The 20,278-nt window shown below is 42.8% G+C and overlaps 1 protein-coding gene across 2 annotated transcripts in view; it reads right to left on the reverse strand.

Annotated features, from left to right (window-relative positions):
* rerg (RAS-like, estrogen-regulated, growth inhibitor) overlaps positions 1-5,510 on the reverse strand; it is a 61,596-nt gene extending 56,086 nt beyond the window's left edge. The window contains exons 1-2 of one of the 2 annotated variants that reach the window (XM_069908866.1): positions 5,233-5,510; positions 4,500-4,680 (exon numbers count right to left, since the gene is read on the reverse strand). In XM_069908866.1, coding sequence (XP_069764967.1) covers positions 4,500-4,560 — 61 coding nt within the window. In that variant the 5' untranslated portion in view covers positions 4,561-4,680; positions 5,233-5,510. Of the gene's footprint in view, positions 1-4,499; positions 4,681-4,940; positions 5,155-5,232 lie in introns of those variants that run through there. The other variant, XM_069908867.1, reaches the window with a different exon arrangement.
* Positions 5,511-20,278: the final 14,768 nt, after the last annotated feature.

The raw sequence follows: 20,278 nt of genomic DNA on the forward strand, positions 1-20,278 counted from the left end.
ACAAATTGAGTTAGTTTATATAATTATTTAAATAGGTATTTTCCTTGTACAGCCCCTTCCTAAACAAATTAGTAAATAGATTTAAGGGGAAAAAAAATCAGCTGGAGGAACTCAGTAGGTTGAATAGCATCTGTGGTTGGAAAGGAACTGTTGACGATTCAGGCTGAGATACTTCATGACTTTCAGGAGTCTTGATGTTTTCAATCCAAAATGTTGACAATTCCTTTCAGGAGTCTTGATGTTTTCAATCCAAAATGTTGACAATTCCCCTCCACCCCTTCCACTCCGCACAAGTGATGCGCAACCTACTGAGTACTTCCAAAAGTTTATTTTATCCTCCAGACTTCAGCATCTGCAGCCTCTTGTGACTTCATTAGATACATTATGCCAACATGTCCCAAAGTAATACCCATGAATGAAGTAAGATTGAAGGTGTGAAATATGCAGACAATATGGACGCAGTTTGATTCAACTAAATCAAAATGAAATAAAGCTTCAGACCATCTGTTTTAATGGTCCTGATTGACTAGTAATTATTGACCAGAATTTTATGTCAGTCAGGTTTAGAATTATTCCGAGACTCAACTAAAGAACATGGAAGTGTTCACTGAGACGTTCTTCTCACCTTTTGTCTGGTACTTGAGATTTGACTTAAAGGCAGGGATGTGCTCTCTAAACTATTGCTGTCGTTAGTTGCCATAAAGCCAACATTGGAATGAAGCAGGAGGAAGCCAGTCGGCTCACACCATCCTCCTAAAACATCACAGCTGCACCTTTATCTCAGTACACTTTGGCATACTATGAATCTAAAATTCTCTATATCTGTCTTGACTACATTCAGAAACCAAGCCCTGTTCAGTGGAGAATTCCATTGCTTTACGGCACTCTGGCTGAAGATATTTCTTATCTTTTCAATGGCCAAAATTTATTTTTTGAGGCACTTTCTCCCCCCCACCCCACTCTAGCCACTCTAGGTTCTAACCTAGTCAGGAAAAACATCATTGCTGTATCTTACTCTCAAACCCCAAAGACTGGAGTACATTTCAATGAGATTGTCTCTCAATCTGTAAAATTCGAAAGAACATCAACTCAGTATGGTTAATCTTCGCCCATGGACACACTCCCCGATCCCATGAACCATCCCTTCCTCTACCAACATAAGATCCTTGGATTTGCTCTCTGCCTTTAATATATTTAGCGACCATGCCTATAGTTCTCTTGGGTAGGGAATTGGGTACAATTTTATAAGGGAGCTGTGATACTGGAGTATTCTGTAACTTCCGACATCAACAATAACATTTGATTTAACTTATCATGTTTGGCTCACTACATGCAGTATTTTTATATAGTCCCAACTGCTATCAGTCCCATAGCTAAATAACATTTTTTTCCCTCCCTTGATATTCTTTATGTTAAGCAACTGGTTCCAATTTCCCACCTCAATATAGCTCAACATCTTAATAATAGGCCTTGCAAAATTTCAACTCAAAACTGCTAAACACTGCAGCAGAATCAAAATCCTTGAAACAAAATCTACACCATGTCTCCCTTTTTAATATCAGTTCAATGTTGTTTATTCTGATGATCTCCAGCACTCCAGGAGAGCACTTGAAGTACTGCACACACCAGCAGCAGGCAGGGTCATCAAAACTTCAACCACACCGAGAGCTTGTGGGGGGGGGGGGGGGGGGGCATGTTAAACAGAAGCAGTATGCCACAACCCAAGGTGGGAATTCCTGCAGCTGAATTGGCAGCATACCATCAAGTGGGGACTGCCACCCCTATCTTCAATGGAGCATCAGACATGAAATTTACCATGTAGAATGAGTCACAGGAAAGCAATTCTGCCCTTATTGACTTCCCAATTATACGCATCAATCCACTATGAGCGTTTCTGAGATCAATTTAAGGAATGTTGATGATTTGCACATTTGGCATAACTGGGCGAACAGGGCATCAAAGAGCTACCTACAAAATCAGTTAAACAGCTGCTCATAAATGGCAGGGATGGCGGTCTTTGACCAAGAAACCAGAGTAAAGCTACTGGCCCAAATAGGGTGAAAGAGAACAAAATCAGTCTGAGAACACAGTGTGCAGCCTCCCCATACACAACGATGCTCACTTTAATTGTGCAGGACAATAGTGAAAGCAATTCCACAGAGTCCTAATCGCCCAATTTCTCAAGACATGTGGAAGCAATCGAGATCATCAATATGAATTACTTTGTGTCACTGAAGGACCTGGAGCGAAAGCAAGGGTTATTTCAGGTTTTTTTTTAATGTGTGTGCTCTTGGTGAAAATCAAGGATACTGAGCTGTCATTCTTCCTTCAACCTGTTGAATTAATAAAAAATTGTAAGGAAATGAGACTATCTGGCATCCACATCACTCTTAGTTTTGCTAATACAATCCCTCTGGTGACTTCCAACATAGTTAACACTATGCCTTAATGAAAATAATATGAATGCCTGAGAATATAAGTTGGTAGTAAATTTGAAGTATATTTGTTAGACTCCAATTGATTCTTTTTTTATTTCTCTTTTGTGTACCTTTTAACATTTTCCATTACAGAGACCAAGAGGTTCCTTACTCCCACACACCTGTTGTAACGGACAACAGCAGCTGTATAGCTCCAAAGTCCAAGTGTCCTCCTTCTACTCCAGTTAGAGTAACATTTACCTCCCGATCCCACCACCTCATGCAGCCTCACCAATCCCCACTGTCAGATAACCAGCGCAGTAATTCAGTGCTGCTTTTTTTTCTGTATGCCTTTTCCAACATGTGGAAACAAATGATTATTTTGGGGAGAGATTCACTGTTCCAGTGTGGTGCTTGGATAGCGGCTGATAGTATTCTGCCTATTGCCCAGATGATTCAATACTTCAGTTTTTTTTTGAGATTACTGAAACTACAATTAAGTATACTATCTATTTTTTACTGTAAATATAGTAAAATTCAAAACATCCAACAGGATAAATGGGAACCTATCGCTGATTTAATCTCAGTCTACCACAGTGGTTCTCAACCTTTTTTCTTTCCACTCACGTACCACTTTAAGCATTCCCTATGCCTTCGGTGCTCTGGCATTAATAAGGGATGGCTTAAGGTGGTATGTGGTGGAAAGAAAAAGTTTGAAAACCACTGTTTTAATCGTATCTCTTTGACTGGTTATGTGCATGGTGTCAGAACTCCAAGGGTAATGGCCCCAATGACAATTTTTCTCAAGCAAAATGTTTCAGTAACAATTGGATCAAGAATAGTGATTCTCAACCTTCCCTTCCCACTCATACACCACCTTAACCCATCCCTTACTAATCACAGAGCGCCGGTGGCAAAGGGATTTGTTGAAATGGGATGTGAGTGGAAAGAAAAAGGATGAGAACCACTGGCTCTACCACCATTTTGGAAACGTTTTACTCCCTTGAGAGCAATAAATCAAGAGGCTGCAACTGGCTTATACAAGGGTTGATTAACCATACATTAATCTGGGATCCAGTGCATTCCAAAACTTGACAGTGATAAATTCCTGATACCAGGATTGGGAAGTTCAGCCCGGTCTGAACTGCGAGCCCAAGCAGAAAGGAGCGAGTGAAGAAGACCCGGGCAGGTTCTTGCCCGCCTCCAGCCGCGGTGAAATGGTCTGTGTGCTCACAGCGGACCCCGTCCCTGGCCGCCGGATGAAAGGTGGAGAATGTTACACCGACTTTAAAATGTCAAATGCTCAACTTCCACCCGTGTATCCGAAATAATTAACTGAGACCACGACACGGAATTTAATCGCGAAGGGCAAAGATTTGACGGTGCAGGGAAGAAATTGGTGCAAGGCGACATTTAGGACCGTATCTTCCGATGGAAAGCGTCAGATCCAAGTGGACATGATTTTACCAGGTTACATCGGACAAATGAGTGGGTGGAAACTATTGATCAAGCGATCATCTGCTGAATGAATTCCCACTGCTTAACTTTATCCATTAAATTGACCTCTCCAGTCTCAGATCCCACGTTAATATTGAATTACCTCCTATTGAATACACACGGTTTACCATTTATACCATTCCTTTCTTTGACTGAAATGGACCCGAGTGACATGAGAATTTAAAAAAAAATCTTCCACTCTCTGCTACCGGCAACACGCAATTCAGCCAAACCTACAACCCCTTGGGTGATTCAGGCTGCTGTCCCTCCCGCCTACTGATGCCTTTTACTGCATCCCCAGTCGGAGCTGGCACTTCGTGCCCAGCGTGGAGCCAAGTCTGCCCGTGTCGGCGGGACGTACCCCGTGCACTGCTCAAACATGCACGGTCGGGAACCCCCTCGGTGAAATGATCAACCCCCCCCACAGCTATAAATATCAGAGCAAATGGCCCGCTGCTGACAATTTTGCATTGCACTTGACGACAGAGTATCACGATCCGGGGGTTTACAGCTAAGCAGGAGTAGAAAAGAGAGTGGTCACGGGGCGATCAACTCGGTTGCAGAGATCGAGCCTATTTTGTTTACCTGATTTGCCCACGCCTGCGCTCCCGAAGACGGCCAGCTTCACCTCGGCACACTTTGCCATGGTACCCCGACTGGAGGATTCAATCAGTGAGCAGGAAAAACGAAGCAATTCGAGCCAAAGTCAAACTTTACCATCTCATTCGCTCCTCAGAACGACCCTCTGTGTGTGTAGAAGGAAGGGCTGGGAGAGAGAGGGGGCGGGGGTGAAAGTTACTTCAATTTGTCGGGCTTATCCGCGTCAAAACAAATCACAACCCCTTAAAATAAACGGACAGAATTCACCCAGCGCTCGGTCACACTTTTAAATGCTGGCCAATGTAGCAGTCATCATTCTGGCACTTTGAAAGGAACAGTGGGGATGCTTTGAATTCACCCATCGTTGCAAATGCTGTGATGACTCAATGTGACTAACGCATTGCAAACGTTGAGCTTTCCATTCACCTGATGCATTGCAAACGGTTGCAATTTGCCAGCTTCCTCCGCGCAATGTCGCCGGTGGGGGTAATGAGAGGAGGCTGAGTGTGATGTCCTGAAGTGTAATAGAGAGAAATTTGGGGAGGGGGGTCCGCTCTCCTCTGCATCCAGTTCTGTGCAAATGACTAAATGCTGTGTTGTTCCCCCCACCCCGGAGAGTGGCTGCGAGAAGCGGCTCCCACGGATGCCTCCAACCCGGTCTCGGCTCACTGTCCGCGGGCACTCTAAAACTACTCGAGCCGCAAGCAAACCCACGCACCGGCCCCTGTTGCTCCTTGCGACTCCCTCCGCCCTTGCGCGTCTGATCCTTCCGCCACGCTGCAGTTCGGGACAGGATTCTCTGCCGACTCCAGCTGCACAGTGTAAAATGGGATGTTCTCTCGGATTACGAATGGGAAGGTGGGAGTGGGTTCGCTGTCTGCAAATCCGCCACTCAGAAAAGGAACAGTTGTGTTCCGGGGTGGGATGCGCTATTGACACAAATTGGCACCTCCCACCACGGATCGGCTACAACATGCGGACAGGAGATGAGTGAAACGGGATGGATATGATCCTGATGAGTCCGTGACAAAACAAAATTGGGAGGGGAGGATGCTGTCAGGTCACAATCGCAAGAAATAACATGTTATGATTTTTTAAAATCTTCCCTCCACTTGGTTAAATATCCAACACTGTTTTCTTTAAATGAATGCTGGCGCAGCGTCTATAGGTGTGAGAGAGAGAGAGAGAATGTGTGTGTATGTATATTCTTTCTTTTGGCTTGGCTTCGCAGACGAAGATTTATGGTGGGGTATGTCCACGTCTGCTGCAGGCTCGTTGGTGACTGACAAGTCCGATGCGGGACAGGCAGGCACGGTTGCAAGGGAAAATTGGTGGGTTGGGGTTGGGGGTTGGGCTTTTCCTCCTTTGTCTTTTGTCAGTGAGGTGGGCTCTGCGGGTCTTCTTCAAAGGAGGTTACAGGCCGCCGAACTGTGAGGCGCCAAGATGCACGGTTGGAGGCCAGATCAGCCCACTGGCGGTGGTCAATGTGGCAGGCACCAAGAGATTTCTTTAAGCAGTCCTTGTACCTCTTCTTTGGTGCACCTGTCTCGGTGACCAGTGGAGAGCTTGCCATAGAACACGATCTTGGGAAGGCGATGGTCTTCCATTCTGCAGACGTGACCCACCCAGCGCAGTTGGGTCTTCAGTAGCATGGATTCGATGCTTGCGGACTCTGCCAGCTCGAGTACTTCGATGTTGGTGATGAAGTCATTCCAATGAATGTTGAGGATGGAGCGGAGACAGCACTGATGGAAGCGTTCTAGGAGCCGTAAGTGATGCCAGTAGAGGACCCATGATTCGGAGCTGAACAGGAGCGTGGGTATGACAACGGCTCTGTACACGCTGATCTTTGTATGTTTCTTCAGGTGGTTGTTTTTCCAGACTCTTTTGTGTAGTCTTCCAAAGGCGCTATTTGCCTTGGCGAGTCTGTTGTCTATCTCTTTGTCGATCCTTCCATCAGATGAAATGGTGCAGCCGAGGTAGGTAAACTGCTTGACCGTTTTGAGTTCTGTGTGCCCGATGGAGATGTGGGGGGGGGCTGGTGGTCATGGTGGGGAGCTGGCTGATGGAGGACCTCAGTTTTCTTCAGGCTGACTTCCAGGCCAAACATTTTGACAATAAACACACAGTATACGTTTATAGTTACTTTGGTTCACAATTTACATTCTCATTTCATTCTCAGCTCTGACTCAGAGGCTCAATGCTATATAGGCAAATTCCAGAGACCTGTACTCTCACACTTCAGTACAGTTCTGAACCACATTGTTAGAGGTGCCCTTAATAGGGTGAATTGTTAAAACATTGTTCCTTTTTATACAGACGTGGAGGGTTCTGTGGTTCTCTTAAAAAGAGCAGGGGAGTTCCCAGTGGCTAATACATGCCAGATAGCTTCAATAAAAGAGATGGCTAGCCATTACCATCTGTGGGGGTCCACTGAATACATTTCAGTTCCGTTAGCCTTTATTGTTGCTTTAACAAGTACCACGGAATTAAAACGATACAATGTTCCCGAGACCACAGTGATTTTACAAAAGCTGCTTAACAATTAATTAATCAGAGATTAGACAATGACACAAGTAAAGGCTGGTTGCAAACTAGATTTCCCTGGTCAGGTTACCATCCTCTCCAGGATAAGATGTTAATGGTCTACCAGCATTAGGGGAAATAGACAACCTCACAGTCATAGATTAAGGCTCCAGTGCCATCCACCACAAGGCCCAGAACAAGCATCTTCTAGACTTCTGAATGTGTCACAGCTCCACAGCTCCAGTTGCAACCGGACACCACCTCTGACTCCGCCGCTCCATCCTCTCCTCTCGACCTCTGGCAGAAGATACCCCCGACGTTGACCTGATGAATCTGAAAAGCCGCCGGGCTCCATCAGCTCAAAGTGGCTCGACCTCCTTCACTAGGCCGCGCCTGAGCTCTGTTCTTCAGAAGACGGGTTACCCGCAACTTCACCGAATTGGCTTGGAGCGGCTCCTTTTCAGTGCTTTCTACTTGCAACACACAACTCACTGTGATGCAAAGTCCTACTTCATCTAATTAAAAGTTGTGTTCGGCACCAGCTTGTGAGTTCCTGCAGCAACTGTAGTCCAAAGGAGCCGCTGCAGGCTGTATCCATGCCGCCATTTTTCTTCAATTTGGCTGGAACTTTCTGATAAGAATCTGGGTAATGATATTAATCACAGAGAATAGATCTTATTTTGAAAAGTGTGGCTCTTCAACTCAAAGAATCTTCCAGAATGTACATGAACAACTTGTTTAAGATGCAGCAAATTCATGGCCCATCACCTTCTCTTCCTAGACATTCCTTCACGATTGAGGTTGATTTGCTGTCACTTAGGTTTTGTGGGTTCTGAAGCCAATGTGATGATCACTGACTCTTTCACAGATGGGGCAAGTTGTTCGTGAGGTGTGTGGCCTGCTCTTTCTGCTGGCACTGCAGACCTTTATGTGTTCCCAATGCACTGCCTCAAAGTTCTCAATACCATGAGAACAGTATAACGTCTGGATTTCGTAGTTCTGTGTTTCTGCCCTACCGCTGAAGCAGTAATAATGGGGAATCCTTCGCACTCAGCAGAAAGCCACAAATATACGCACAGATCAGTGTGTACCCTCTATCCCACTCATACCACTTCCTGCTGGGACAATTGAACTCGCCATAATATTACTGCTGTGTTTCATGTGCCCGACTGGATTGCAGGGCCAGAAAAGATCAAGCCCAAGTAACAGATCAGACACAAAAGCAAACAACAGTGAATGCATGAGGGAGAGACACATTGTTGAAGGTACAGCCCTGGACACCCTATCTGAAGAACTAAAGTGAGGATCTTTCAACCTGGGCCACCAAAAGAATATGACGGGGTTTTTGCCTCATTGCTATTTGTGGAACTTTGCCATTCACAAAGTGAGACGGCATTTTCTTAACAGTGAGCATGTTTCAAAAATGTTTCTTTAACCAGTCAAAACAATAAAGTCTGCAGATTGTAGATGAATACAAAAAAATGGCAGGAGAAATTCAGCAGGTCCCGCCGCACCCATACGAAGCAAAGATAATATAACCAATGTTTCAATGCTGAGCCCTTGAACAAGGTGTGAGCGAAAAGCAAGCAGGCACCTGACTAAAAAGGAGGAAGGAGGGAAGAAGGGAGAGGAGCACAGGCTAACAGGGAAAAGGTGGATATGGGTTGGAGGGCAGAAGAGAAAACAGCTGAGAAGTGATGGGGAAGTAGCTCTCTGAATGGAGAGGGAAGGGGGTGGGGAGCATGGAGGAAAGGAGACACAGGGAGAGGGAAAGAAAGACAGGGGAGCTGCTTAATAGAAACTGGAGGTCGGTGTTAATGGCATCCGATTGGAGAGTGCCCTTCCCTCTTCATTCTGAGAGCTACTTCTCAAATGATTTTCTCCTTTGCCCTCCCACCCATGTCTGCTTTTTGGTCATACCTTGACAAAGGGCTCAGGCTTAAAATCCTGTTGTATATCTTTGCTTTCTAAGGATGCAAAGTTTCTTCTGCACTTTTGTGTTTCATTAATCAGGCAGGATTCAATGCAGAACTAGCTTGCTTTTTTATATTTTTCTATTCTTCGCCATATAAACATACACTGCATATTTTGTGACAGGCATAACTGCAGATGATAGCCAGGTGCCATTTATAGCTTATTCAAAGCCTACCATAGGAAATTGAAAATGTCCACCAAATGCCAGCATTGCAGAGACAAAGGAATGTCTAGGATCAGCAAAAGCCATTTTAGTCCATCTGGCCATTTCCAGAGAAGCACAAATTGTTCATAACACAATCCTCTTTTGCAGTCCGCTACGCAATGGCATAATTTAATGTTTAATTCCATCTGCGTCCTGAGTTTATTTTCCATTGCTACTTTATGACAGCAGCGGAGACGGTCACACAAACTGGCCATAAACCAGCAGAGAGCTAAAGAGGCCCAGATGGAGTGAAACACAAAAGTCTGCAGACACTGTGATTCTAGTAAAAACATAGAAATGCTGGAAGAACTCAGCTGGTCTCATAGCATCCATAGGAGGTGAAGATGTACAGTAAAAGCTAGGTTTCAGGCCTGAGCCCTTCTGGTGCTCATTTTCTTCATTTCCCACTCTATTCCCTTGTTTCTTTGATCAAAAAGTGAGGAAGAGAAATACGAAATGTGGCATACTTTCAAAAGTCTTCTGCCTTTAATTACAACCTGGGATAATGTTTTTTTTTAAGGAAAGATGCCATAATTTTTCACTGATGGAGATTAAACTATCTTGTGGCAACCAGCGCACATGGACATTCGGAGCTAATTCAATGACGGAGTTAAAAACAGTTCTGCCATGCTATCTGCCCAAAATGGATTTTGCTGTATCATTACTGAGTCAGTGTTGCCAACAATAGCACAAAGCAAGAGGAGCGGTGTAATCTAACAATGACGGGGTAAGAACAACGACCCAAGTACCAATCCAGAGAAAGTATAAATGCCAAGAGGGTGATCATTGATTCCTCTGGAGTGCATCCATCAGATCCTACTGTTGAAAAGACATTCATCCTACCAAATCTCATTGCTTGAGAGGCACTAACCCCCAGAAAATCCCACCAGAGATTAAACATGACAATTAATGCTGAGGGTGTACATTGATGGAGCTGTCAGCTGGCCCTCAAACAGCAGTAACAGTTAGTTAGCAGAAAATACCACAGTATTTGGGCAAACCAATTTAGAAATACTGTTAAACAGGAAAGTCTGCAGGTGCTGAAATTGAGAAGCAAATTGCAAATCTGCAGAACAGATGGAGATTGGAGAATGAAATGGATGCCATGCATACTGTTGGACAATATTCACTCTTTCTAATCCATATACCAAACAGCTATATTTAAATGTTGACCTCTTTTCAGAATAAACCTTGCACTGCAAATCCATATTTGACACATTACATCATGTCCCATAAAGTATGCAATGTCTAAGTCAGTTCAAAACATTAGAATTTTGGGTAGCATGGACTCATGGGGTGGAAGGGCCTGTTACCATCCTGTCTGTCTAAATTTAAAAAAAATTAATTAAATTTTTTAAATTGAAATTTAAGTGCATTTCTGATATAAACCAAGTTGTACATCTGTGAAATTCCACACACTGTCATGTTAATCAAAATGCAAACATTATCTGCTATGAAATTCCCTCCTCTCCAGGGATAAATCAAAAGTCTTACATATTATTTCATAAATTTCAATGAAATAGGAAAACTGGGAAATCAGTTGGAGACACCCTGCACAGCAATGCTACAAATCCCAGGTTAAACATTTCATCAAGCCCAGAACAGTCCCAAAAAGTAACTGCAAAGCCCTTCCCAATATTATTCAATGCTGAAAACACTTCAACATTTTTATCAAAACTGTTCCATAAAGTGATTTAGCTTCATAGACACTAAATCGCTGCACTTCATACTTCCAAATTTAAAATAAAATTGATTCCCCTGATCTTTAAAACCTTGACGTACAGCATTTCAAAGTGAAGTAGATCATGTAGCAAAGGACCGCATTAATTCCAGGGAGGAGATTACTGTGAATATATTTTTAATCTTCAGTATGCTCAGTCCTCCAATGCAGATTACAGAAAGGATCTAGATTATGTGGTCAGGAAGGCCAGTTGCTGAATGCTGCTATTTAGTCGCTGAGGGTGACCTGCTACTTTTAATTTCTACAAACGGTTGGAGTGGGGAAATATTCAAACTATACGAGATGTGTGGAAGTAATCAATACTGATTTCACCACCTAAGTAAATCCAGTTATCTACATCTTTCACTCAAATCATAACTTCACTGTTTTGTCGTATCTTCTGCGCACATGCTACTGCATTTTTTTTAACCAAGAAAAGGGTATCACATTTTACAACTTTGGGAAGTACAGTAAGAAAAAAATTGGATCCTACATTGAGAGATAAGTGTTTTCAATCGGAATAAAGAATCTATTAATCTCATGATTGCTCCCATAATTTCACATTGCAGGATGATCCTCCCCTACCTGAGTGCATTCTGAATATAGTCCATTCTTTAACGTTAACTTAATCCCATCCGAATCTGGGAGCAGAGCAGAAACCGAATCCAAGTGATGGCCTTCTCTCAAATAGATATCATGTCATGATGTCATTGTAAACTGAAGGTTTTAGGACAACAGTAGTTACAGAACCATTGCACAACAACTAAAATTGAATCAATTTTTGAAATGTTATGATAATAATATTAATTATTCCCACCCATTAATACCTACCCTCCCAAAGCATTTCTAAACGTCTGTTCGCACTCATGACTTGTCTGCACATAAGCAGAAATGCATATCCAGTACAGCTCTCGAGTTAGCCCCCAGTCAGTCACAAGTCAAGGCTCATCGAAAGATAAACATGACACTGCATCATGTATAATGTCAAACCTCAACGGCGCAATACATGACATTACAATTACTTAGCAACTACAATACACAAATAAAATCACAAGAGGATGTATAATATTATTATGTGAATTCGACAAACATTAAAAAAAATCTTAATAGTCAATCTTCTGAAATCTCAACATTGCATTCTCGTCAATTATTTCACCATAAATTAGCATTTTTTTCAGAGAGATTAGAAAGATTTGAAGAATATCAATTCCTCCTGAAGTCCTACTGGTTTGCATAAAAAAACAGCTTTACCACTGTTCACAGTAGGTTCTGGATTCCAACATCTATAAAATGAACGCTACTGTTGTTCTTTCTTCTTTTCTTTGGCTTGGCTTCGCGGACGAAGATTTATGGAGGGGGTAAAAGTCCACGTCTGCTGCAGGCTCGTTGGTGACTGACAAGTCCGATGCGGGACAGGCAGGCACGGTTGCAGCGGTTGCAAGGGAAGATTGGTGGGTTGGGGTTGGGGGTTGGGTTTTTCTTCCTTTGTCTTTTGTCAGTGAGGTGGGTTCTGCGGTCTTCTTCAAAGGAGGTTGCAGCCCGCCGAACTGTGAGGCGCCAAGATGCACGGGTGGAGGTGAGATCAGCCCACTGGCGGTGGTCAATGTGGCAGGCACCAAGAGATTTCTTTAAGCAGTCCTTGTACCTCTTCTTTGGTGCACCTCTGTCTCGCCAGTGAAGAGCTCGCCATAGAACACGATCTTGGGAAGGCGATGCTCTTCCATTCTGCAGACGTGACCCCCCAGCGCAGTTGGGTCTTCAGCAGCATGGATTCGATGCTTGCGGACTCTGCCAGCTCGAGTACTTCGATGTTGGTGATGAAGTCATTCCAATGAATGTTGAGGATGGAGCGGAGACACCGCTGATGGAAGCGTTCTAGGAGCCGTAGGTGATGCCGGTAGAGGACCCATGATTCAGAGCCGAACAGGAGCGTGGGTATTTGTTCACAGAACAAATATCCATCAATTTCACACTGCCTATTTCATCTTTCTCTAACCATTGTCTTTTCCAGTTCTGATACCCTTTCTCTATCAATGCCTGAATCCCAGACCTATTCTATTTTCATTTTACTTGTATGTAATGTCTAATTTTGGCTATTTAAACCCATGCTGCACAATCTCACCCCTATTAACCTACAACTCTGCATGTCTTTAGATGGTGAGAAGAAACCAAAGCACCTGGTGAAAACTGACAGAGACACAGGGAGAACGCAAAAACTCATTACAGACGGTGCCTAATCCAAATCCAAGTTGCTGGTGCTGTAATAACTTTTTCTTTAACCTCTCAACGCTAAGTATGTTACCCTAGAAATCTTAGAGATCCAACAAAAAAATGACTGGATTAAAAGATAGCTAGACAGACAGACATGTACTATAAGTAGGTGGGTGGCTGGGTAGATAGGTAGGTAGATAGATAGATATAGATAGGACAGGATGATAATATAATTCACTTTGGACAATTAAAAATAATTAAAATTTTTCCTGTGATTACATTTTCTAATACATAAACTGAATAGCTATATTTAAACAATGACCTCTTTTCAGGACAAAAGCTTCACAAGATCAGAGTAAACCTTGCACTGCAAATCCATATTTGACACATTACATACGCCAAATCCTTCTTCCGAAAGGTTAGCACTTATCTCCCATTAAATTAATTTTAATCTGCATGAAAACTGTTGGCCTATAACAAGTTAACACTGATATAAAGCTGTTCCTTATTAATGGACAATCACTCTGCACTCTCTACAATGATGTTTTTGTGGTGGCTCACCACAAGGCAGGCAAACAGGCCCCGCTTGTAAGCCATGTGGCGGGGCAGCCGGCCAAAATGGCGCCGTTGGAGGTTTCCCTTCCTTCCAGCTCAGAGCTCAGAAACCCGTGCTTGGGGACCAGGTGACACCCGGATGATGTCAGCGCCCTCCAGCACGGTTCTCAGCCAGGTCCAGGCTGGGAGTATAAGTGCAGCCCAGCAGCCTGCAATAAACTTGTCTGCTCACTGAGCTCAACCCGTCTGGTTGCGAGTGTTATTGCAGGAGCAGAGTAGCCGCCGCTACATTTTGTTATTTTCCCTCTTGACCCTGATCTCAGAATGGATGACTTTTTAATCAGCTCTTCAGCTAGTCTGATATGTTGAACTTTTTTGATTAAAAAGTACACTCATATGTAAATTTGAGCAGACAAAACAAACCTTGAAAATTTCCTGCAAGATAAAATTCGATGTTTGCATTTATTGCAAGTTTTATGTTCGCAAACTTCTATAGTATACTGCCCATTTCTTCCTTTATGTGTTCAATTAACTCAAGATCATGTGTAAAATGTATTTCAGTACCGAACAAATCTGGGAACCATTAGAAAAATTTATGTACATTCAGTACAGATCACATCAATTTAATATCCATGTATTTAGATACAATATATATATTTTTATTTTCTAAAGTGCCTTTGTAACTAAATAATTGTGTTTGTATGGGATCCCAAAATGTGTCCTTTATTCTGACATTGTTCTTTTTACCCAGGTATCATTTTGAATTCAATTATATAACATTTGATTTGTACATCTGGGGCATCAAAGGTGAATCAGTCACACTTCCTACCCGCAACACCCCTGTGGTAATAACCAGGGGCAACTGCAGGTGCTATAGTAATGCAGAGGCTGTTACAGGAGAAGCTTCAAGGACCTGTACTCCGTCCTATTCTAATAGGTTCCATCATACAGCTCAATTAATGGTTTACTGCCTTTTAAGCATCAGGGTGCCAAAGATTCCATTTGGAAGATTCAACTTAAATTAATTCTGTTGCTGCATGGGTTTGGGGAGTAACCCCTGAGACTAGAGCACAACAGTTCAGGATTTGTAAAATTCACACCCTTTACAAGAGTACATAAAAAAAATAGTATTTCTCTTTGTACTTCTTCAGGACAAGTTTGGATCGTGTCAAGGGAATTATCAGTCATTATAGAAGTGCTTTGCACTTTATTCTGGGCAAAAGCACCATTTATAGGTCATGTTTTCATTTACTCAGCATCAGGACCAAATGGAAATAGATTGGAGCTAAATGCATGTTCTGTCAGAATTGAGCTTTAGAGCAGCTTTCCAAGCCATCGGCGCTCTTATTCCTTGAGTATATATTTAATCTCAGTTCACATTGTGTTTCACATGATGATGGTCAGATTTCACAAATTTTCATTGAGACAATCTTATAAACCAAGCGGGAGAAAGAAGCAACAGAAAATAGTGACAAAACTGTGGGAAGACACAATACTCTTTTGTAATTAAAGATCCAAGGGCAGAGTTGGCCAGAAATTATATCCTGCACTATAACCACATACCTTTCAATTGGCCAATAAAACCTCAAATAGGACTTGTACTTTCTATGTATCCATGGGCCTGGCTACATGTTCTCACAAGCTAAGCATTGAAATTAGTTACAAAGGTAAAGTACTATTCCATTTCAATTCCGGGTCACACTCCCGCACTCGCAGGCCTGTCCATGGCATCATGTATTGTCCCACCCTGACCACCCATAGATTGGAGGAACATTTTCCATCAGCCAGATGGCATGAACATTGACTTCACTGCTTTCCATTAAACGCGCTTGCCTTTTCTTCTCCCTCCTCCATTTCCCGCCTTTCAGGTTCTTTCACCTACACAGCCCTGATTTCCCCCCCCCCCTCAACACAATGCTACTGTCCCTTCCCTCCCTTCTCCACCAATCATCTCCTGCCCTGTCACCACCCTTCTCCCGCCCACTCTTTTATTCTGACACTTTCCAGCGTTTTCTCATACTTTGACGAAGGGCTCAAGCCCAAAACGTCAGTTCTGCATCTCTGCCTTTGCTACATAAAGGACACCGTTTGACCTGCTGAGTTTCTCCAGCATTTTGTGTAAAGTACTATTCATGTGAAAAGAGGCTCTGTCACAGACAGGATACTGGAGGACAGGATGCCTTTGTAACAATGCTCATGGATGCTCTGCAGGGGTGAAATGGTGAGCACCTGTCCATTAAACCCAGAGAAACACAAGGAGAAATTAAAAGATGACAACTCTGCAACACTCAGAACAGATGTTTTCCTTGTATTGGGTGTCATCTTCATTTTAGACAGATCTTTCTGTTATTTTGTTCTTTCAATCATTTTTGCCAGTATTTTTTTTAAATATTTCTGGGCTCTCTAACATGATTCTTGTAATTCTTTATTCATTAAATTCTGGACTGAACCATGTTGATCCCTCCCTTTTTAAATAATTCATTCTTAAATAAAAATTACTTAGCCTCTGCTTTCCATCAATCTTCATTCTAAAATGCTCTGCTGTTTTTCCAGCCCTTAACCTTCTCATTGCAACTATATTATCTTTAGATCACCTCCTTACTTCCTCATCAGTCTATGCTTAGTGGTAACATAAAACATCTCAGTTCTTAAGCTGTGCGTACATTCCCAGAGATGTGATCAATGATGAGCTTGCAGGGTTGTGCTGAGGGAATTCTCAAGGCTGAAATTGCTGTTGTTTAAGCAACTCATTAAGCTGTGCCTTTGTCCGCTCTTCCCAATGGATGAAAAAGTTCCATCCGCAGAAGAACAGGGACATTTTTCTTGTCTTGTCCACATTTATTGCTCAACCAATCAAGTAAAGGAGTTGCTGGGACTGGAAATGGTCTGTTCTAGAATTAGTGAGTGTGATATTGGATATACTCTGGGAGACTAAAAAGCTTTGGAATAAGTGCCATGTTTTTTTTTGTCAAACATCATCAACATCCAGCATGTGTCATTACTACACACTTTTGATACGTTCTTATATCATATTCAAAAGACATTTGGACAGATAACTGGTTAGGAAGCATTTAGAAGGATATGGGCCGAATGCAGGCAAATAGGATATCCCAGAATGTCAACTTGATTGGCATGGATGAGTTAGACCAGTTGTTTTCAAACTGCCCCACTAAACTCACATTCCATCTTAAGCAATATGTATGCCATTAAGTGCTCTGTGATTAATAAGGGATTTGCTTAAGGTGGGATGTGAGTGGGAAGGGAAGGTTGAGAACCATTCCTCTAGACCCTATTGTTACTGAAATATTTTGCTTGAGAAAAATTGTCATTAGCCCAGTTCCTTTGGAGTTATGAAACTGCACATAACGAGTCAATCAGGTACGATTAAAATAGTGGTTTTCAAACTGCCCCTCTAAACTCACATTCCACCTTAAGCAATCCCTATGCCGTAAATGAGTTAACGAAGGCAAAGAACAGAAGATTGTGCTGCTGTTTGGAAGACTGATTAACAAAGGACAGGTTGCCTTTGTAACAATCCTGCAGTTGTTTTGGGTTTAAAAAAAAATCACTTGTCTGCGTTCCGGAGATTGCACTGGTTGGAATCATTGAGTGTGGATCAAGAACCTGCGACAAAAGTGAAAGAGCTTCTCAACTGAAACCAGTGAAACGTCTTCACCCCATAAAAGTGCTTCTTTATCCAAATGGATATTATTCCATTCATTCTTATTTCATGGGTGAGATGCAAATACAAGCAGCTTCTCTTGGCCATTATCTGATTACAACTCCCACTCTGGAGCTCGAGATGTTCAACGCCCTCAGCGTAACATGGTGAACCAACAAGAATTCCTTGTTTCATATTAATTTACAAAGATTTTACATTTCCTGTCAGTCCTCATTTTGGTTGCATATTTATCCTTTTAAACAGCTGGTGCAGAGGCTGTCGTTAAATCTGGTAGCAGTGTGGAATAAAACTTAACCACATCCAAGAAGGACATAAGCTCAGTCTCAAGTCTCTTGACCTGTACAGTAGTTCAAATTTTGACAGGTTAAAAAGCATCGATATTCACTTTCGACCCCAGATATATGATTTCAGTTTGGCCTTGACTCACTTCACATTGTTTCACATTCCAGATGCAATCATCTGGAAACTTCAGAATGAGAATTAAAATGTATTTTCATAAAGATGTCTCAAAGGTTGCAGTAGCATTACAGTGCAAACACTGGTATAAATTACATTAAAAAAGTAAATAGAGCTAAGAGAAAGTGTGATAGCGTTTGTGGTTCATTGTCCATTCATATATCTGATGGTAGAGGGGAAGAGGCTGTCTTTGTGCCACTGGGTGTTTGACTTCAGGCTCTTATACCTGCTTCCCACTGGGTGGTGAGGTTGCTTTCTTAAGACACCGCCTCTTGTAGATGTCCTCAATGGAGTGAAGACTGGTGCCCGTGATGTTGAGGCCGAGTTCACAAAGCTCTGCAGTTTTTGTTCCCTATTCTGTGGCATCTCCATACCAGAGAGTGATACAACCAGTTAGAATGCTCTACATGGAGACATTTGCAAGAATCTTTGGTGACATACCAAATTTTTTTCCAACCACTGATGAGCCTTCTTCACGATTGCATCGACATGGAGGCCCCAGGACAGACCATCAGAGATGCTGACACCTGGAAACAAAGTTAGTAACCCTTTGCACTGCTGACCCCTTGATGAGGACTTGTTTGTGTTCTCATGATTTCCCCCTCACATTCTGCTAACATTAAGTGCAAGGTTGTTGTTGTGACATCACTCAACTTCTTAAATGTGAAAATGGTCTTTCTCAGTAGCATTGGCAGTTAGAAGAATATATTGTTTATATCGTCAAATTCTTACGGATGTATATTGTTAATAGGAAAATCTCCAGAGATGACCTAACCACAGGTGCTAACTTGGTTTAAAACTACAAACCTTATGTGTGTCCATGATGAGTCAGTATTGACCTTCATCTACCTTTAATTGATGTGGCAGCAGCCTTGATCCATGTCAGTTCTTATTAACCAGTATGAACCTCCTAAAAAGGTTTTTTGAATTCTTGTTCAATAATCATGACCTCATAGAGATGTACAGCATGGAAACAAACCCTTTGTTCCACTATCCATTCATTGACCAGCAAGCAGCCAAATAATACTGACCCTATTTTTCCTCTTGGATCTATCAACTCTCTCTACTGTCTAGATTTTCACATCTATGAACCCAATCTACACATATTTGCGATGTTCAGGGAAACTGTAACACATGGGATAAAAACTTCAGAGGTCACAGGGAGAACATGCAAACTCTATTGGTCTATTTGCACATCCTGAGTCCCTAGTTTGTGCTGCAACATCGGGTTACTGAATATTATCTCGAGCCAAGGTTCTATTTGTCCCTGGCACTTGGAAGGATGGAACTTGTGTTCCATTCAGTCAGATCTTGCTCATTAACCTGCCCCTCATTAAAAAAATCTTCCCAGAGAAAGACCTCTGACCATTGCTCCATCAGGCTGTGGTCAGTGTGTGAAGTCTTGCGGACCCTGTGGGAGGAGGACACAGTGGACCCTGTGAGTTGGATCCCTGAGCAGACTGTCAAGATTATTTGGCAGAGTGCCTCATGACCGGGATGCAGAAACAAGAAAGAGAACCTTGCTTAGCTGGCAGTGAGAGGGACCCAGTGTCAAATCCTATAATCGCAGCTGGAATCTCAACCCACTGCCCTTGAGATGGCAGTGGTGTGGATGAGATATCGTCCATCTTTCCATGGATTATGCATTTACTGAGAAGGTTTGGTAAAGGATGCAAGGTTCACCCCAAGCAGCTGCATGACGCAGGGCTATGTGAACTGTGGGCTGTTCCCAGGAGTACCCACTGAGGCTGGAAGATCATTAACTCAGTGAAAGAAGCATTTTGTCTGTTGAAAACCTGTCGCTCTTCCAGTGTAAGAAGATGTCTATGAGTGAATGCTGCTGAATGGTGATGCATAAGTATTTACTGAGGAACACACTTAAGCCATTGTAAGGTCTTGAAACAAGACAATAAACAAAGGTCATACTGCCACAGGACACTAGGGAGTCAGATCCTCTGTAAAAGCTCTAAGTTGCAATGTATAAGGAGGAAATATTCATCCACCCCAATATAATTACTCACGGGGAAACTCAGACTGAAGTAAACACCTGAGAATTCCTGCAGAGGCTGGCGATATCTACCTCTGAAGCCAATGTCCTTCAAGAGGGTGAATCTTCACAATCCTGATGATGTGCCTGGCAGGGTACTAAAATTCATTGCCAACCAACTAGCTGGAGCGTTCATGGACATTTCCAATCTCTCATTGCTGCAAACGGACGTTCCCTCCTGCTTCAAAAGGGTATCAATCATACCGATGCGCAAGAAAGCAGGGTGAGCTGCTTCAATGTCTATGGCTCCGCAGCATTCCCATCCACTGTGATGCAATATCACAGGCTCTTTACTCAGCTCTGGATCACCTAGACAACAGCAACACGTATATCAGGCTGCTTTCCATTGACTACAGCTCTGCATTCAACACAATCATATCCTCAGGAC

Source organism: Narcine bancroftii, chromosome 13 (assembly GCF_036971445.1).
Source record: "Narcine bancroftii isolate sNarBan1 chromosome 13, sNarBan1.hap1, whole genome shotgun sequence".
In the NCBI taxonomy this organism is placed as follows: Eukaryota; Metazoa; Chordata; class Chondrichthyes; order Torpediniformes; family Narcinidae; genus Narcine; species Narcine bancroftii.